At 40.8% G+C, this 18,508-nt stretch overlaps 1 protein-coding gene across 1 annotated transcript in view; it reads right to left on the reverse strand.

Moving 5' to 3' along the window:
- ABCA5 (ATP binding cassette subfamily A member 5) overlaps positions 1–15,167 on the reverse strand; it is a 74,250-nt gene extending 59,083 nt beyond the window's left edge. The window contains exons 1-3 of the mRNA XM_060645567.3: positions 14,999–15,167; positions 2,910–3,026; positions 1,472–1,676 (exon numbers count right to left, since the gene is read on the reverse strand). Coding sequence (XP_060501550.2) covers positions 1,472–1,676; positions 2,910–3,011 — 307 coding nt within the window. The 5' untranslated portion in view covers positions 3,012–3,026; positions 14,999–15,167. The remainder of the gene's footprint in view (positions 1–1,471; positions 1,677–2,909; positions 3,027–14,998) is intronic.
- Between the last annotated feature and the right edge of the window lie 3,341 nt (positions 15,168–18,508).

An 18,508-nucleotide genomic window follows, 5' to 3' on the forward strand; every position in this document is an offset into this window, starting at 1 on the left:
TTGAATAAAAATTGCCATTTCAACCCCATACTGCTTGCTCCTTTCTTAGAAAATACTCCAATTACCATTCATCTTCCTTTCACATCAGATAATCCCAATTTTTAAGTATTTTCTTAAAGCTTTATTTACAAGCAACTTCTTCACTATAGAAGCTTCAGAACATGTGGTGAAATAGAAGAACATAGGATTATGTGCTTGACCGCGAGCAATTTGATACTCTAAACTTCAGCATCCTCAATACCGAGCTGATCATAGTGGTTATTAAGGTCAAAAGCAATTACAAACAAAATGCTTTGTAAGTTATAAAGTATTACTTCAATGTTAATTGTCATGATTTTCCAGACCTTTAAGGTGGACACGGATTGATGTGAAAAAATATAGTGTTAGTTCAACATCCTACCAGTCATGTTACCACCCATGGATGCATACTCCACTTTCAGACAGCTCTCTTGTTAAAAAGATAGGACTTAAAATAAAAGCTACATACATTTCTACTATTTTAGCATCTAAGTTGAATACACACTGACTCGGATTTCTTTGGTGTATATGCTTTACTCCAACTCAGAATTACCAAAGAATTTCATTCTCAACCTTTCCGATCAGTTTTTTGAGCTGGCAGGCTAAATGCTTATGGCGATCTGTGCTACTTGTACTCAGATAAACCAACAAACATAGCAGAAGATATGGGCTTGACAAAACTATTAAATAGTAATAAGTCAGAAAGATATCAGTAGGGAAAATATTATCCGGCTCCTGATTGTATTAGCATCATCTATTCAGCGATGCATTATCCAAAACTATGACGATACATACCAGAAGTTGATCACAACTATCTGATATAAGACAACATGTTAATCTGCTATTTTCAACAGTTCAGCATTTCATTAAATCAATCATCATATTATAAACATTTCTGTCACTTTCTCTAGTTCTCGACCTGGATTCTCTCACGGCCACTTGAGGCTCATTGGTACTGCCTCACTTACACTGTGTTCCAGTCTGTGAGCAGCACAGAGAAACAGACTGAGGTAGGGAGCCACAGTCATAGTCTCCAAAGCTAAGCACTACTTCTGTTGATACCATATACCTCCATAAATAGACATGACAGTGTGAAATGATCACTGCTTTGTAACCTTTCTCTCTCTAGCTTCTTAACTACTCTAGGAGTCAGAATCAAAATGAAATATTACTTCCAATCCTTTATCCTGTACAAATATGTTTATTTTATAAATGGTCTGGGAATTAAATCTAAAATATGAAGACACATATAATATGCTTCAGCAGAATTACATTATTTTAATAACTTTTATTATATTAATAACTTTTAAAATAAATTTTAAAACTGTATTTTGGTGAGGGGACATATCCCTAAGTGTTAAGAATGTCATTTATTCAAGAAAGCAAGCAAAAAAATACTGAGGAGGCTTTCTGTTATAGATAGAATCCATCCATAAATACAAGCTCACAATACCATCAGGAAGGTGATCAGTAGACACTTTCTGCATGATGTTTCTTGTAATATTAGTCACTGGAGTATATCCAAGAATTAGGTTAGAGAGAACAGATTTGTCCATAGGGGTAAGTTCTATATCAGGAACTTCTTCATATTTCTTATTTGGATGCATCATGCTAATTAATATTAACCAAAATAAAAAAAAGAGTGGAAAAAGAATTTCCTACAATAAAGGAGACAAACAAAATGATTATAAAATATACCAATGGTAGCAAACATCATCAAGATTACTATGCAAATAATATAATGCTAAGGTAAAAACACGAGGACTTTGGGTCTCCTTTCTTACGTACAAAAAGCAATTCTATCCTGAAAAAACTATTGTGTTGAGCATCTCCCCTAACTCAACAGGAAATAGGAGATAATTTTTCCTTTACATTCAGTTTTACTGAAATAATTTAAAATTCAAGTCACATAATAAAATGACACAAACGCTATATTTAAAGATCTTACATTACTAAGCATAAAATATGTTTACTTATATATAACATTATTTAAATTAACTTATCAAACAGCCCCAATAGGACTCACCATAAAAATGTCTTTCTTCAAATCTGATTTAAAACTCGTGCCTTAATTACACCTAAATTTCTACTATTAATTATCTGTTAAATTCAATAATGAGCTTTAATAGAGATGAACTATTTACTATTTCATCTTGCTGTTTAATTGTTATGGTGGCTTCAGAAGAAAAGCAATGCACTTTTATCCTTTAGAATTATTAACTGGTTAGGCAGAGTTATTACTTTCTTTTAACTTTTAAAGTAATGTGTATCTGTTGGGAACAAATATGTGTCCTAATTTTAGTAGTCCTAAGTAATTCAATCCAGAGTCCAAAAGATGGGAAGTCATGGGGAATAAACTGTGAAATTATGGGCCACAAAATTATCCGTGCAATTTTTTTTTCATTCCATGAAACTTGAGAAATGCATGCCTAAAAGTTCAAACTTAAGCACTGATATTAGCAATTAACTAAACTGGGGCACCTTGGTGGCTCAGTCAGTTAAGCGTCCAACTCTTGATTTCAGCTCAGGTCATGATCTCATAGTTCATGAGGTCGAGCCCTACACAGAGCCTGCTTGGGATTCTCTCTGCCCCTCCCCTGCTAGTGCACGCTCTCCCTCAAAATAAATAAATAAACATTTAAGACATTAAAAAAAAAAGAAGTTAACCATATTTAAGAACCATTATTAAAATGTTTAACATTCAGAAAACAACAGGTAATTTAGGTACTTTTCCGTGTTAACACAAGTTTTTACTTCACAAGCACATTAAAGGGACCTAATGATATAAAATTATACTAGAAATGTATCCAGAAAAATAAATCACCTCTTAAAGATGGAACATATCAATGCAAAAACTGCGATAAGGCATAAGAAAGGATCATTTAACTTACCTGAACACTACTTTTTTTAGTCCTGCATTTAATTAAGTAATTCTTCAGTAGGAGTGTTCTGGTCTGTCTCCAAACTCCCACCTCCCTAATTGCGGTAGCCATGTTTTCTGGACCAGTCTATTAAAAGAGTAGATTAAAAAAACAAAAACAAAAAAAACTGGAACCCCACAGTCAAGCCCATGCCATTTAACAGCAAAAACAAACATTTGTTTCAGTCTCAGGTTAGCTGGAGGTAAGCATATTCCAAGCTGTCTCTCCTATCTGGACAAAATGAATGGAACAGCAACTTGAAGACTCTGAAAAGTAAATAGGAACCAAGTAAATGTGAACCAAGATGGAACCAGAATTCAAAATCCCCACAACCAACAGTGAGCTCACCACCTGTTTCTCGTCTTTTAGTATCCCCCAAACTGAATGCATCAGAAGCAGGCACTGGTGCAGAGAAAGCAAGAGCCAAAAGCTCTCTGGCTCGAGAAGCAGGGAAGCCTTTTGCTCAGGTAGAGTGCGGAGATATCCAATCTTTTTTTTTCCCCCTACATTCTCCTATGCCTCTCTCCCCAAGCAACTGCATGATAGAAGTGTCAGACTACAGTAATGAAAGCTTGATGCAGCCCAAACTCTGAGGCAAGGGAACCTTCCTCTCCATTAATTGGAGCTATAGTTTCAAAAGGGGAGGGCCAAATCCCCAGGTGTTCTACCTCCTGCCGCTGGGCCCTGGATGTGGTAGATGCAGTTGCAGAAGTGTGTGGCCCAATGGGACAAATAAACCCTAGCTTTCTGGTTGTAGGATGGCAAAGAGAAACCATGGGGAATCCGAAAGCAGTAGGGAGAGCATATAAAAAGAGGAGCACAGGAAAGCAACAGAATAAAAATGGCTTATTAACACCTAAACGGACCCCCACGCTGAGCACACAGGGCTCTAATCCCATTATGTGTACCAAAGACTTGAGGAATAAAAGACAGACTACTGCCCAGATTCAGTCTGACTACTGGGAGGCATACACGAGACAGATCCAAACCACACTACAAGGGCTTCTGAAAACTAAACTGAAATTAAAACCACAGCTCAAAGAATGCAGATGAAACATAAGACCTGAACCTAACCAGGTTGACAGCATGTCAAAAGTATCAACACTCTCCACGCACTTAAAACAAAACCCAGGCTCATACAATCCAAAACAACTCGACCAAAAAAAAAAAAAAAAAAAAAAAAAGCATGTGGAAAATATCAACTCTATTAAGAAAAGAAAAATCAACGGATACCAATGCCAAGATAACAAGTTTTGGAATTATCGGACAAAAACTTTAAAGTATTTTAAAAGTGCTCCAGCAAACAATAGTGAGCACTCTTGAAAAACAGTAAAAAAAAAATCTCAGCAAAGAAACAAGACATAAAGTAGCACCAAATATAAATTTCAGAAGAGAAAAACATAGTAACATAAATAAAACCCAGAGAATGGCCTCAATAGTATAATGGAGATAACAGAAAGTCAGTGAACTTCACAGATCAATAGAAGCTATACAATCTGAATCACAGAGAAAAACATTAAAAAAAAATTAACAGTACCTGAAAGAACCATGAACAATAACACAGGTCTAACATTCACATTATCAGCATTCCAGAAAGAAGAGAAGAGTGTTAATGATGAAAAAATATTTTTAAAAATTAATGGCTGAAAACTTCCCAAATTTGGCAAGAGATAAAAACCTGCAGGTTCCAAAAAGCTCAGTAAACCCCAAAGAGTATAAATCAAAGGAAATCCATACCCATACATATAATCAAACCACTAAAAATTGAAGACAGTGAAAATTCTTGAAAGCAGTCAGAGAATAACCATGCATTACCTACAGAGGAATAATGATTTGAATGACAGTAGATTTCTCATAAGAAACTCTATAGCAAAACTGTAATAGTCATACACTGCTTGCTGGTGGGAGTGCTGGTTCAGCTGCTGAGGAAAACAGTTTGTCAGCTCCCCAAAAAGGTGAACAGAGAATTGCCATATGACCTCACTATTCCACTTCTAAATATATACCCAAAAGAACACTTCTACGTATATGCCAAACAAACGGAAAACAGGTATTCAATCAAGTGCATTTCATGCAGGGTCACAGCAACACTATTCATTCTTGCCAACAAAAGACTGAAACAGTTCACGGGGTGCCTGGGTGGCGCAGTCGGTTAAGCGTCCGACTTCAGCCAGGTCACGATCTCGCGGTCCGTGAGTTCGAGCCCCGCGTCAGGCTCTGGGCTGATGGCTCGGAGCCTGGAGCCTGAAACAGTTCAAATGTCCATCAACAGATGAATGGATAAACAAGTTGTGGTATATACACACAATTAAATATCATTCAGCCATAAAAAGGAATGAAACACTGATACATGCTACAACATGGATGAACCTCCAAAACATTATGTTAAGTGAAAGAAGCCAGACATAAAGATCAAATATTATGTGATTCCATTTATATGAAATTTCCAGAATATACAAAGCCATAGAAATGAAGTGCAGATTAGTGGCTGCCAGAGGCTGGGGAAAGAAGAGAAAAGACAGAAACTGCTTACTGAGTAATGGATCTTACTTGGAAGTGATGGAAACAAATTTCATCTTAATAATTTATCTATTTTTTAACAGTATGACCTAACTCATTGTCACAAGTCCAGTATCCCCCTTCCAGCATAACTTTACCCTCTGGAGGTCCTTGGAGCTCTTTCTGCCAGTAGATCTCTGTTGGAGGTATCTTAGTTTTTCAAAGAGGTTGGTTATATTAAAGCTGAACTCAAGAGAAGTGGCCAGGGACCCAACTGCAATCTCCGTGGTCCTTACTCCAATTTGCTTATCCCAGTAACCCAGTCTCTGCACACCAGAGGGTGTTGAGAGGGCAGCTTGGAAGACACAACAAAAATGTCCCGTTAGGCCATCTTCTACAACATTAATTATTGACTTGCTGTATATAAACCTATTTGATGGGGGCCACTGGGGTGACTCCCCTCCAAAACAAGAACAATCTATTCCAAGCTGGCTAACCATTTCCACCTACATTAAAAAAACAGGCAACTTTTTAGAGGCAGCTTGTCTTACCCAAAAAAGTAAATATAAATTAAGTTTGGATTAAATAAATGTCCTCTTTACATGCACAAAGAAGATTTTTTTTAATTTAACAGGATTATAGACTTTTACTGTTTGTGTTTTTTCTATTTTCTCAATTTTTCCATTAATGTTACTTATACATTTAAAAAATTACACGATTAGATGTACTGTAAAAAAGCATCAAATAAGTAAATTAAAAACAACAAAACTAAAGAAGTCAATAGAGGATACATAAAAATAAATTCTTTCAACAGTCTCATTAATGTTACATCAGATTCTCTAGATACTGATAATCATCTCTAGGCCAAAAGGAAGAAACGAACAAAAAAGAAAGAAAAGCTACACTCATTCAAAGATGATTTACTACAACACAAACAGAAACGTTAACCAGTACAACAAGAACATTCTGCCAAAACATATTGATTTACTGAGCACCAATGAATTATTCATTCAAATTGAATGCTGCATGCTTAAGTCTTCATTTTTAGAAAACAGGCCTCTCATAAAACAGCTGATGGACTCACAAATGCTTTGCTTCCTTGAGAAGTGCTCTCTGAACTCAGGGTTTAGTCTTTAATAGGCTTGTCTGAACTCCATGGACTTCTGCACCCATCCCACCACTAATCAGAGCTTTTTAAAGTAAAACTTACCTCTTCCTCCCACTCACCCACCCACCATGCCAAGAGACAGACAAACATCACCATCACCACGACTACCACTCTACAGCTACCCCTGAGCTCTATCAATGAAATTTTCTCCTGGAAGTATGAAATTGTTAACTAAGAGATCCAAAAACTGGAGTCATGGAAACAGTTACATTAATGGAAACATTTAAGAAAGAAAATTCAGGGGCATCTGGTTGGTTCAGTGGGAAGAGCACAGGACTCTTAATCCGGGGGCCGTTGAGTTCTAGCCCCACATTGGGCATACAGCATACTTTAAAAAAAAAAAAAGGGAGAAAGAATGTTCATGCACTGGCAGTACTAAGCTTTCCCCTAAAGTATGAAACCTACTGTGCCTAAGACTTGGTTTTTCTTTCTTAGAATGTGAAATGCCCTATTATCCACCCACTGTATTTTATTTTCACATAAGTAGCCAGAATCAGATTCTATTTCTCACAAACAAAAACACTTAACCAATGTAACAGTGTGTGTTCTTAACCCCATGGTTAGAGTACTCATAAGGACAATATTGATTTTCAAAGTGAAGCATGGCTTGAACAAAGGGGAATGTTAAAAATTTCCCCACCTCCCCTTCCTATTAAGTGAAGAATTCCACAGATACTTACTAATGGGAATGTGTAGGGACAGATAAAAAGTTGAGAACCACTGAATGATGTAAAGGTCTTCAAGTTGCTTTAAAACAGTATTAATAGGGAAATGTTTCTATAGAAGATAATATACAGAAGATAATATAATATAGAAGATAATATACAGCGACTTCAAAGAAGTCATTGGTATCTAGTCAGTCCTTGGTTTTATGTCCTTTCCTCCAAAGCACAAAATCCCTTCATAAGCAAAAGGTGCTTTTATGTTGTTTTCCTTCTGCTCCTGAGCTCTATTCTTTAGGTTGGTTTTTCTTTCCTCACCCTTTTCCTTAGTCAAATGGTCCTGCATGACACTGTGCCCAGGTCTCTCAGGGAATACTTTCTACTTATTGGCCACATAATCTCATCAATCTGAGGCTCTGTTGACCCGTCATCATCTGTCATCCCTCTCTACCAAAAAGATTCAAAATCAACACAAACATAAACTAAGCTAGCAGTTTATTTAATATTTATAAAAAGAAGATACTGCATCTGCATTTGACTTTGATATTTTAAAAAGATTTCTATTTTGAATTAAGAGATTTTCAATAACTTCTTTTTAAGAAAAGGGTAACCTATCAGGTAAAATCCCAACGTCACCTCTTTATCTGCTTTCATCTCAAAGAGTAAGTGTATGTACGTACTTATTTTTTTTTAAGTTTACTTCTTTTAAATGCAATAGCAAGCAGAGGAAGGGCAGAGAGAGAGAGAGAGAGAGAGAGAAGAAAGAATCCCAAGCAGGCTCTTTGCTGTCAGCACGGAGCCCCATGTGGGACTTGAACCTACAAACCGTGAGATCATGACCTGGGCCGAAACCAAGAGTCGGATGTTCAACCAACTGAGCCACCCAGGCGCCCCATAAGTGTATGCATTTAAATTTAGAGGCAGTGCGAGCCCTCACGTAACTACTGACTTTCTGCACCCTGGCACTATTCTCCCCTCCCCCAGCACAAATATCAAAACAACCAAAACACAATAGGCTATAGTAAATCCAAGCATTATCTTCAAACATGCTGAAAGAAACTGGAATCAGTATAAACACTCACATAATAACGATACCAAGAAGACACTCCAAAGTCAACAATGACAATCACAAGAATAATTAATGCCTGATGTAGTAGAATGGTTAAGAGTGGGACCTCTGGAAGCAAACCAACTAAACGTGAATCCTGCCTCCACCACTTACTAGCCTTGAGACTTTGGGCGACTTACTTAACTTTTTTGTGCCTAAGTTTTCTCATCTGTAAATGAAATAACAATAGTATCCACTTCTTTGGCTTATTGAAATGATGAGGAGAATTAATACATGTAAATAAAAATTAATACATGAAAATGGTGTCTGCCACATGGCAAGCAATGATACGTGTTGAGGACTATGGTATATACAATCGGTACAACTAATATCCTCAAAAGGATAACAAAGAATATCATATTCATGAAACAAGAACAAGGCAATTAAGAAAAACCTACTTACAGAACCTGGAAATCAAACAGACTGATAGAAATAAAATTCTCAATAGATGGGGTGAACAGCACCTGAAGGCAAATCACTGAGTTAGAAAGAAGACTTGAGTCAACGAAATCTCCTAGAATGGATGGTGAAGGACAAAGGGACTAAAACAATTAAGAAATCTGTTAAGAAATTATAAAGATGGATCAGTATAACTGACTATAGACAGCAAGATGAAGTCACTCATGTCAGGCAGGGGCCTGTGTCAAACGGTGACGCAAGCAGGTAAGGTACTGACTCTGCAGCTACCAGATATCGCCGAGACCAGTGACAGCTGACGACACCCAGAACTGATAACAAGGAGAAGCAGAGGAGGTCTGCAGGGCCCAAGACTGATTAAATCCCTTTAAGAAGGGAGGGTTTTTGCAGCAAGTGTCACTCTTCAGACAGGACTCCTCGAGGTCCGACAGATCAGAAGTAGCTGCTGCTGAAGGCTCCGCCCGACTGATCTGCGAAGAGAACCGACACCCCTCACTGCTCAGACACAGTAAGCAGTAAGTGCCGGGAGCTGACCCAGACCAGGCCCAGGCCTTATCTCAACAACGTGCCCACTGACTGACTTCACGTTCGGTTCGTTAACTTCCTACCCTCTGTGTTATCTTGTTTGTTGTGTGACTTGTCTTAGGTTTTGCTTTGTGTGCTGTATACGCCAAGTTAGTCACACGGTGAAATGTCACTGAGTTTGGAATCCTGAAACTGCTTTACGCTTATGTCACTCCTGCTCTATGACTGAGTAAAGCTGACATTGTGGAAAGACACAACTCATGTGTGCGCCTTCACAGCGTGCTCATGACCCTGACCTACGCAAAGTAACGTTTCTTACATTCATGAGCTCTAGTCTAATCATGTGAAAATGTTACATTTCAATAACCTTGAAGTTATTAAAGTTATTAAAACATCTTAAAGAAGAAAAGCCATTGGCTGCTCGTTTCCTTCCTGACATGAAACACCTGGTTTGGCGGTCTGGAAAAAAAATGAAATATTCTTAATGTTAATTCTTCATATAACTTTGAGTTTAATTCTTCATCAACCTTTCATCTAAACAGTAACTTCAAAGCTATAGTCAGGTTTTTGTCAACAGACGCAACGATGGACGTATCTGTGATCCTAACCCCTCCAATCTGGCGTTAAGTAGGCCCAACTGAAAGGGGCCATCGGGATAAATCTGTCAAGGTCTGCCCTGCGTAACAATGCAAAGTACTAACTCTACTGTAAAAGATTCCTGGCAAATTATGGGTGCTTAGTAAAATATTTTGCTTCCTCTTCTAATATTGAGACCCTACTGGCTCTGAGAATTAATGTTCGTCCTTTGGGGAAAAGACAGAAAGAAAAAGAATAAAAACGGGATGCCCGCAACTCACACTGGTACGGTAATCACAGAAGTCCCTTCTTCTCACTCCCATCCCCCACTCTTCTGCAGGATTGCGAATGGAAGGATGTGGGAAGGCAGTGCTTTCTGTACTGAAGCCAAAGATAAAGGGCTGGTCTCTGAGATGAAACCAACTCGTAAGGGTGGGGGAATGAGGTTTCCTGAAAGAAAGGTGGAGATCCATCCCGCGGAGGTAACATGAAAGTGATGCTTCTGACAGAAGTGCATAGCTGAAAACAAGGCTGCAAAGTTAGAAATGAGGTGTGGCCAGCAAGGGGACATCTGTGAAGTCTTTAACTTCTCAGGTGCCTTTTCCTGAACCATAAGAAAACCCATATTTAGCACAGAGCTCTAAACGTCCTCTTCCTACGCTATAATTCTTTTTAATTATCCCAGACTTTATAGCCTTATAAAGGCATTCAAAAGAATAAAGGGAAAAGGCAAGAAAGGATGCTTAGCCAGCCCACATTTGATATTGTAAGTGGGAACAGAATCACACAGACAATACCCAGGAGCACACTTACTAGTGACACAGTTCATGAAAGTCATGGCAGAGTTGGAAATGGTGGAGAGGGCCATACAATGTCACAAGCAGCTTTTTTTTTTCTAATTTTTTTTTTTTTAATGCTTACCTATTTTTGAGAGAGAGAGAGACAGAGACAAACTTGAGCGGGGGAGGGACACAGAGAGAGGGAGACCCAGAATCCATAGCAGGCTCCAGGCTCTGAACAGTCAGCACCGAGCCCGATGCGGGGCTCGAACTCACAAACCGTGAGATCATGACCCAAGTCGAAGTCAGACGCTTAACCCACTGAGCCACCCAGGCGCCCCTTCGGCTTTTTGAATAGACAACACATAGGACTTTCTCTTTTGCAGCATATACCAGAAAATGATCTTTGAAAGCAGAAGCTAATAACTGAAATACAATAAAACTCCTAATGGTGTATTTTTAACAAAACATATTTCTTGGAAAACATAAAACTTGATATAGTTCCTTGAGGCACCTGGGTGGCTCAGTTGGTTGAGCATCCAACTTCGGCTTTGGTCATGATCTCATGGTCTGTGAGTTCAAGCCTCACATCGGGCTCTGTGCTGACAGCTTGGGGCCTGGAGCCTGCTTCGGATTCTGTGTCTCCCTCTCTCTCTGCCCCTTCCCTGTTCATACTGTCTCTCTCTCAAAAATAAATAAACATTAAAAAAAAACAAACAAACTTGATATAGTTCCAGCTCAAAGCCTTACCAGTAGAGTATCTAAAACTGTCCAAAAAAGCCAATTCTTAACTGCTAAAAACAATAACAAAGACATAGAAATAAGGGTACAAACTTCTGCTGAAGCATTTTAATATTACTTTTCATTGTTCTGCAGCATAACTGGGGAATGCACTGTTTGTTGTAGAGCTTTTAAATAATAATTAGATATGTTTTAAACACCTAATATCACAAAATGTTTACTCAAGTATTGAACTTTCCTGGATAGAAACAATTCATCCTAAATCTGTAACTTGCAGGAAAATTCAAAGCCCACTAAAGCCCATCTTCCTTTTCTAAAGTATTAACTTAAAATAGAGACTAAAAGTTATATAATCCCATATTCAATGTCAAATATTTATTTATTAATTTATTCAACAACTATTGATTATACCTGCTATGAAACGTATGTTACCTTTCTCAAAGCAATAAAAAATGCACAGGAGTCTTAGAAATAATTGTTACAGAGAAATAACTTGGAGTGTATTACTTTTATTTCTGAGAGAAATGAATCCACATTATATCCTATAAAATAAAGCAACTGAATCATCTTGGTAAGAGATGTGGTCAGTCACCTTTTTAGTAAGCTTCAAAGATTTTTGGAAAGGCTCTTTGCTGAAAATGTTCCCTATCTCCAACAGATAATTGTTAGAGATTATTCTTACCTCACCCAAGCAGTGCTGATTATCACTCCTTTCTTCCACATCCATAACCAATAAATTAACTGCATTTACTACACTGTGCCATCATCACTATTTGTTTACAAGTCTTAATCTTGAACTTGACCCTGAGATCCTCGACAAAAAAGACTGCCTTATTTATCTTTGTTTCTCTACCACCAAGAGTGATATTATAGCCAATATCTTCGTACTGCAAATTTCTTTACCAGGGGTTGCTAAGAGTCCTTATAGATCTAAGGTCTGCAAACTACAATGCAGGAGGTAGGGGCTGAATCCAGCCCACAGCCTGTTTTGTACAGCCCATGAGTTAAGGGTGTTTTTCACATTATTAAATGGTTAGGGGGACACAAGGAGGGGGGGAATCGAAGAATAATATCTGTGACATGTAAAGTTACATGAAATTCAAATTTCATGTCTATAAATAAAGTGTTATGGAACACAGCCATACCCATTCGTTTCTGTATTGTCAATGACCCCTTCTGTACTACAACGGCAGAGTTCACTGATACAGAGACCATATGGTCCACAAAACCTAAAATATTCACTACCCGGCTCTTTACAGAAAGTGTGCTGACGCCTGTTATTGATTAAAGGAGGAAAAAAAAAAAAGAAAAGTGGTACATTCACTTAACACTTACTAAGAAATTTATGCATCAAATAAAATGGAAAAAAAAATAGACACTGTCAATGACTTTGCAGATAGGTAAAATTTACTATAATGCACTAAGTCCAATCGGGGAAAGAGTGGAATGGACGTTTCAGGCAAAGAAAAAGAATGGAAAAGCTAGAATCCCAAAAGGGTATGACTTGTATAAGAAACAGGGACTCCCGTGACATGGGGGCATGGGCACAGTGAACCGGGGCAAAGAGGCAGGTGTCTGCTCTAGGTAATGGAGATGGGTCGTGAAATACCTTGTAAGCAAAATTACGCACCTTTATCTTGTGCCCCCGTACATAGGACCCTACATTTCCTCTACTTTGTTTTTCATACCTAAGAATAATTGTTTAATTGCCTGGCAATCATATATTTCACTAGTTCATTCGTTCTCCCAATCCCCAAACCTCCACTCACTTCTACCAACAGCCACACCCTCAGATTAAAACCTTGGCTCCTACTTCACTGAAAAAACTGAACGGCAATTGGAACAAATTTCCAAAACGCCCCACTATCCCTCCTATTCCTTCTACCTACAGCTATGCCTAAGGTAATGTTAAATATTTCAACAATGGGCCATTTCGGCCTAAACTGGTGGACTCTTGTTCTCTTTAAAAATCTGAACCGTAAGAGCTCCAACAGAATCTGGTATTTAGGGTTTATTTTTTTGGAAAGAGAGGTTAAGAGCATATTTGGCAGATGAAGTGAAAGAAACTGCTGCCAAATTACATCACTGGTTTCTCAACTAATAAAAGCACTGTAAAATTTAACTTAACAGGGGATAAGCCATAAATACTCTCTTCGCATGTTTTAAAACTGACCGAAGGGAGGGTAATAATAAAACAAAATACCGTCCACGTGATTTAGCCTAAATCTGATGACACTATTTTTTTGCTGAAAACAACGGAATGGTCCCCACACAACGCATTACCCCATCCCTCTTCTTACGCGTAACAGGTTCCTAAAAGCTTGAGCTTACAACTGTTCTAATCCAGTTAATTCACATGCTAGTAAAGATTACGAATTCGTAGAATATTACAAAATTATTTTATATGATCACCCTCTCAATTGACTCAAGGGCAGAGTTTATAAATCGTATTCACCTTGGTACTCTTCCCACGTAGTATCTGGAATACGAAAGACACTCCAATGATCACGTAAAATGTTAATAAATTTGCTTTCACCCCGACCGTAAGACTTCCTTACATCCAACCCTGTCTAAAGGGAAACAACACTGGAACAGCACATACTGATGCCTTAACAGTTTGCCTTGTTAGGTAGTTTGATTTTAACCCAAATACCCCGAGAGCCTTAAGTGTCCTCCCTAATAGTGTTTTCTCGTATGGAGTCTTCCCTGAAGATAACCCATCACATCGCTCTCTTGGGCGGGCACAAAATCTGGTGGATAAAGCCCCAGGATTTAGAGGCAGGCATCCGCGGGTTGAAATCTCACGTCCACCTTTTTGCTAGTCGAGACCTTAACAAGGCACTTAACGTCTCTGCGCCCCATTTTCCGCCTGTGCCCCACCTCCTAGGGGTGCCGCCAGGATGAAACGAGATGACAAGGAGCCTGGCTCCCAGCGGGGAGTCCCGCCTATCTTTTCCTCCCCCTCTGTTCCGACAGCACGTCCCCGACAGAAAGCACAGGACTGTGCATATTCTTTCGGACTCATCTGTCTAAAAACGTGTGCTCGGGAAGCCTCGGGAGCACGGCAGACCCCCCCCCCCCCCCCCCCCCCCCGCCTTCCAGCCACCAGCGACTCAAGCCGAGGCACCGAAGCCTCCCGCCTAACCAGCCTTCTGGGACGCGGGGCGATTTGGGCGCCGGAGCCCTTCCTCGAGTCCCGGGGATCGCGTCCTGAGCCCGGCGCCTTCTCCTCTCGCCCAAACTCCGGGGGACACGCGCGGTCAGGAGCGGCGCCGAGCGCCCGGGCGCGGGGAAGGGGAACGAACCCGCACTGCATTTTCCCTCCCTCGCCGCCCGGGCGAGAGACACCCCGGCGGGGACACAGCGGCCCCCACGCGGCCCGCCGCAAGCCGCGCTTCCTCCCCGCGGGGAGCTCCCGCGGTCCCCCTCGGCGCGCCGGCTCGGCCGCCGCCCCCCCGCCCCCCCGGCCCCTGCGCGCCGCCCCTCTCCCTCGCCGGCCTCTCCTCGGCCAGTCACTCCCGCGGCGGCAGCGACATCCACCAACCCCCCCCCAACACCCACGGCGGGCCTCAGGCCCCCCTCACCTCAGGGCCGAGCCGCAGCGCGGCGAGGCCGGGACGCGCTCCGCCTGTGGAGACCGCGCGGGTGACGGAGCTTTGCACGGGAGCGTGTGCGGGAGGGCGCGGCCCCGCGCGAGCGCGCGCGCGCCCTCCCGTGCCCTCCAGAGCCGCAGGGCGGGCCACGCGCCTGCGAGGGGAGCGCGCGGCGCCGGAAGCCAGGCTCCGCCTCCTGCCTAAGACCCCTGGGGGCGGGGCTCCCGGAGGATGGGGATCTGCAGGCGCGCGCGTTCCCGTCGTTCGGCTCGGCGCGCCCCGGCGCAGGCTGGGGTCCGTCGCGCCCGCGAGGCCGGCGCACCTGGGGGCGGGGCTCCGGGGGGGGCGGGGCGAGTGGGGCGCGAGGAGGCCCGAGCTCGCGCGCGTACAGGCGCGCGCCCCCAGCCGCAGAGCTTTGATCACTCAGCAGCCGAGGCCGGGTCGCCTGGGTTTTGCACGTTCCTGGGAGAACTCCCCAGGCTCTCCCCGGAGGCACAGGCAAAACAAGGAGCCTGATGTCAGGGACTCGGGTTTGAGTCCAAACTCTGACACCTAGTAGCGTGTGCCCTTGACCTGCGGCCCTCCCATCAGTTTCCCCAGTGGCGTCTAGTTTTAAGAACCCTTGCTAGTATGTTTCCCTGCTTTTGAGTGGTTCTCTCCCAGGACTGCATTTCCATTCACTTTGCAGCTCCCACTCTTCCCCGCCGCAGTGTCTGGGTTGCAGTGTCCTCAATTCTCCTAACTGCTGCCTCGTTCCTCTATCGGACACCACCCTGAGACATCTGGACACTGAGGATGCCTTTAGATTCTTGCCCTTAGGAGAGTCTGGGAATGCGGCAGATCCTGAATTTTCCAAACAGTCTGACACGTGGGCATCTGTGGGGGAGACTGTAAGCCGCACTTATTTTTGCTAAAGGTACAAACCGATGTTTTGAGTTTTACTGCCCGAAGTGACCTAAATGGTAGTCAAAAGTTACTGTAAAGGAAAGAAAAGCTCACAACTCCAGCGTTACGTATTTTCCTCTACAGATTTCTGTATGGTCACATTTCTTACACAGTTCCTTACTCTGGGGGATTTAACTATATAAAGGCTTTTTAAAAATTCTGTTGATCCTGTGTACGTCGCGTATTTTTACATATCTTTGTTTTTCTGTTTCTCAAAGTTAAACCAAATCTCTCCTACAGTCACTGCTGAGTTCTACCAAAAAAAAAAAAATAAAAATAAAAAAAAAATCAAGGAATCAGGCTTTATTTATCCTACTGAATATGGATTAAATGAGAAATTCAAAGAGTTTTAGCAGAACCTATGATGATTAAAAATCTGGCAGTGGGATTGGGGCAAGGGGAAAATAGAATGTTCTAGAAACTATGCAAGAAAACTGAAGAAGGCAGGTAATGAAAACTATTCAACCATGTATTTTTTCTCCTTTGAAATATCTAAGACATTTTCATTACAAATTCACAAGAATGAATTCCTAGTGGCCCAGGATTTGTGGACAAGTATGTAAACGAAGACCAAAGATAAACTTGGTAAAAATGTGTTGTTGAAATGTATATTCATCTCAACTCTGCAATTGTACTTCTCACTAATACCCTCAACGTGCTCTATCTTCAGAAGTCTCATTTTTCTACCATTATTCTAGGGATTTATTTCCTGAGTTTGTAATTCTTACAAGGTTCTCTGTCATTCATTCTGTCTGCTAAGGTTTCTACTGTTATTTCAAGACTAAAACCCAGTTCTCTGAAACTCTTCTCACCCCATACAAAATGATCTCACTTTCCTCTCAACTGCACACATGCTTCCATCTTGTTCATATCATGTTACTTATGTACTGTCTTTTAATGAAATTTTAAGTAGTCTGGGATTAAGAGTTTTTTCTTGTAGGGGCACCTGGATGGCTTAGTTGGTTAAGGTTAAGCATCTGACACTTGATTTCAGCTCCGGCCATGATCTCATAGTTCAGTTCCCGGGATCGGGCTTCTCTCTGACATTGTGGACCCTGCTTGGGATTCTCTCTCTCCCTTTCTCTCTCTGCCCCTCCCTCGCTCACACTCTCTCTCCCTCTCTCTCTCAAAATAAATAAACTTTATGTTAAAAAAAAAGACTTCCTTAAAAAAAAGTTTTTTCTTCCTTCTTTTTTTGTTAATGTTTATTTATTTTTGAGAGAAAGTGTGAGTGGGGGAGGGGCAGAGAGAGAGAGGGAGACACAGAATCTGAAGCAAGCTTCAGGCTCTGGACCATCAGCACAGAGCTTGACACGGGGCTTGAACCCAGGAACTGTGAGATTATGTCCCGAGGCCAAAGTCTGACGCTTAACCGACTGAGCCATCCAGGCGCCCCAAAGAATGTTTTCTTGTATCCATCTGAATTTCCAGATCTTACGCATCATTGTATGCAGTATCTGTTACCGATAACACTACTGATGAAAAAGCACATGTTCGAGAGTATGCAAACATTATTGTCATTATCCCCACAAAATCTCACCACTCGCTCAACAACATCTACCTAATAAAAGAAAGAGAGAAGATACTAAATTTTTCTTATAGAATGGATCACAAAATTAAGATGATAGTATGGTTTGGGGAATAATAGGGAGAGAACACTAAGACCATTAGAGAAAAAGACGGCTACAAAGAAACAAATTGGCCACAACATATTTTATTGTCTCTTTTAGCCAGCTGTTTATAAGTTGTTGTGTACCTTGTAAACAATTTAGCCACATAATCTCAATCTAAATTTCCGTGGTTACCAGGTCCCAGTACTAAATAAGCAGCTGCAGGAGAGATGTTCCTTTCCAAGCTTCTGTATCTAGGAAATAGCAAACAAGCCATATTGCTTGGTTGTCATAGTGGCAACTCAAATCCCCATATCTCATTAACAGATTTCTAAACAAATAAATCACATGGGAATACGTAGATCATAGAAGTCAGAGACTGAGATTTAACAAGTTGCCTAGCTGAACAAAATAAATGATGAACCAGAATTTTGGCAGTATTTAGCCTAGAGAGAGAGAATGAGGCTCGCCACCCTTTTCCCGATGTCCCATCAGAACATTATTTTGCATGATGATCAATACAGTGAAAATTACTTATACCATTTGTAAATTATTACTATTAAGGACTCTTTATAATTTCTTGTTTTTAAACATTCACCATTTCTACAAGCTAAAAAGAAAAAGTGCCAACAGAAGGGATGTGGTTTCTAAATTCAGGGTTTAAGTTAGGTATAATTTAGAAGAGTTTCAAATTAGAATCTTTTTCTAGAATAAGGCAAGACAAATAAAGAAGCAGCATTGAGTGACAAAATAGAAAGCGAATCTTGCCTCTTTAGCAATAGAATTCCAAACCACCATCTCAAATGTGGCTGAGGTTGCTATTACATAGCTTAGGGAAATGATGAATTAATCATGGGAGGAAGGTTGGAGAAGAGAATGACTTCTAAAGGTAGTTTTAGTTTGTCTGGTTTTTATTACTACCACTACTGTTATTATGACTGTTGTT

This window comes from Panthera onca, chromosome E1 (assembly GCF_046562875.1).
Source record: "Panthera onca isolate mPanOnc1 chromosome E1, mPanOnc1 haplotype 2, whole genome shotgun sequence".
In the NCBI taxonomy this organism is placed as follows: domain Eukaryota; kingdom Metazoa; phylum Chordata; class Mammalia; order Carnivora; family Felidae; genus Panthera; species Panthera onca.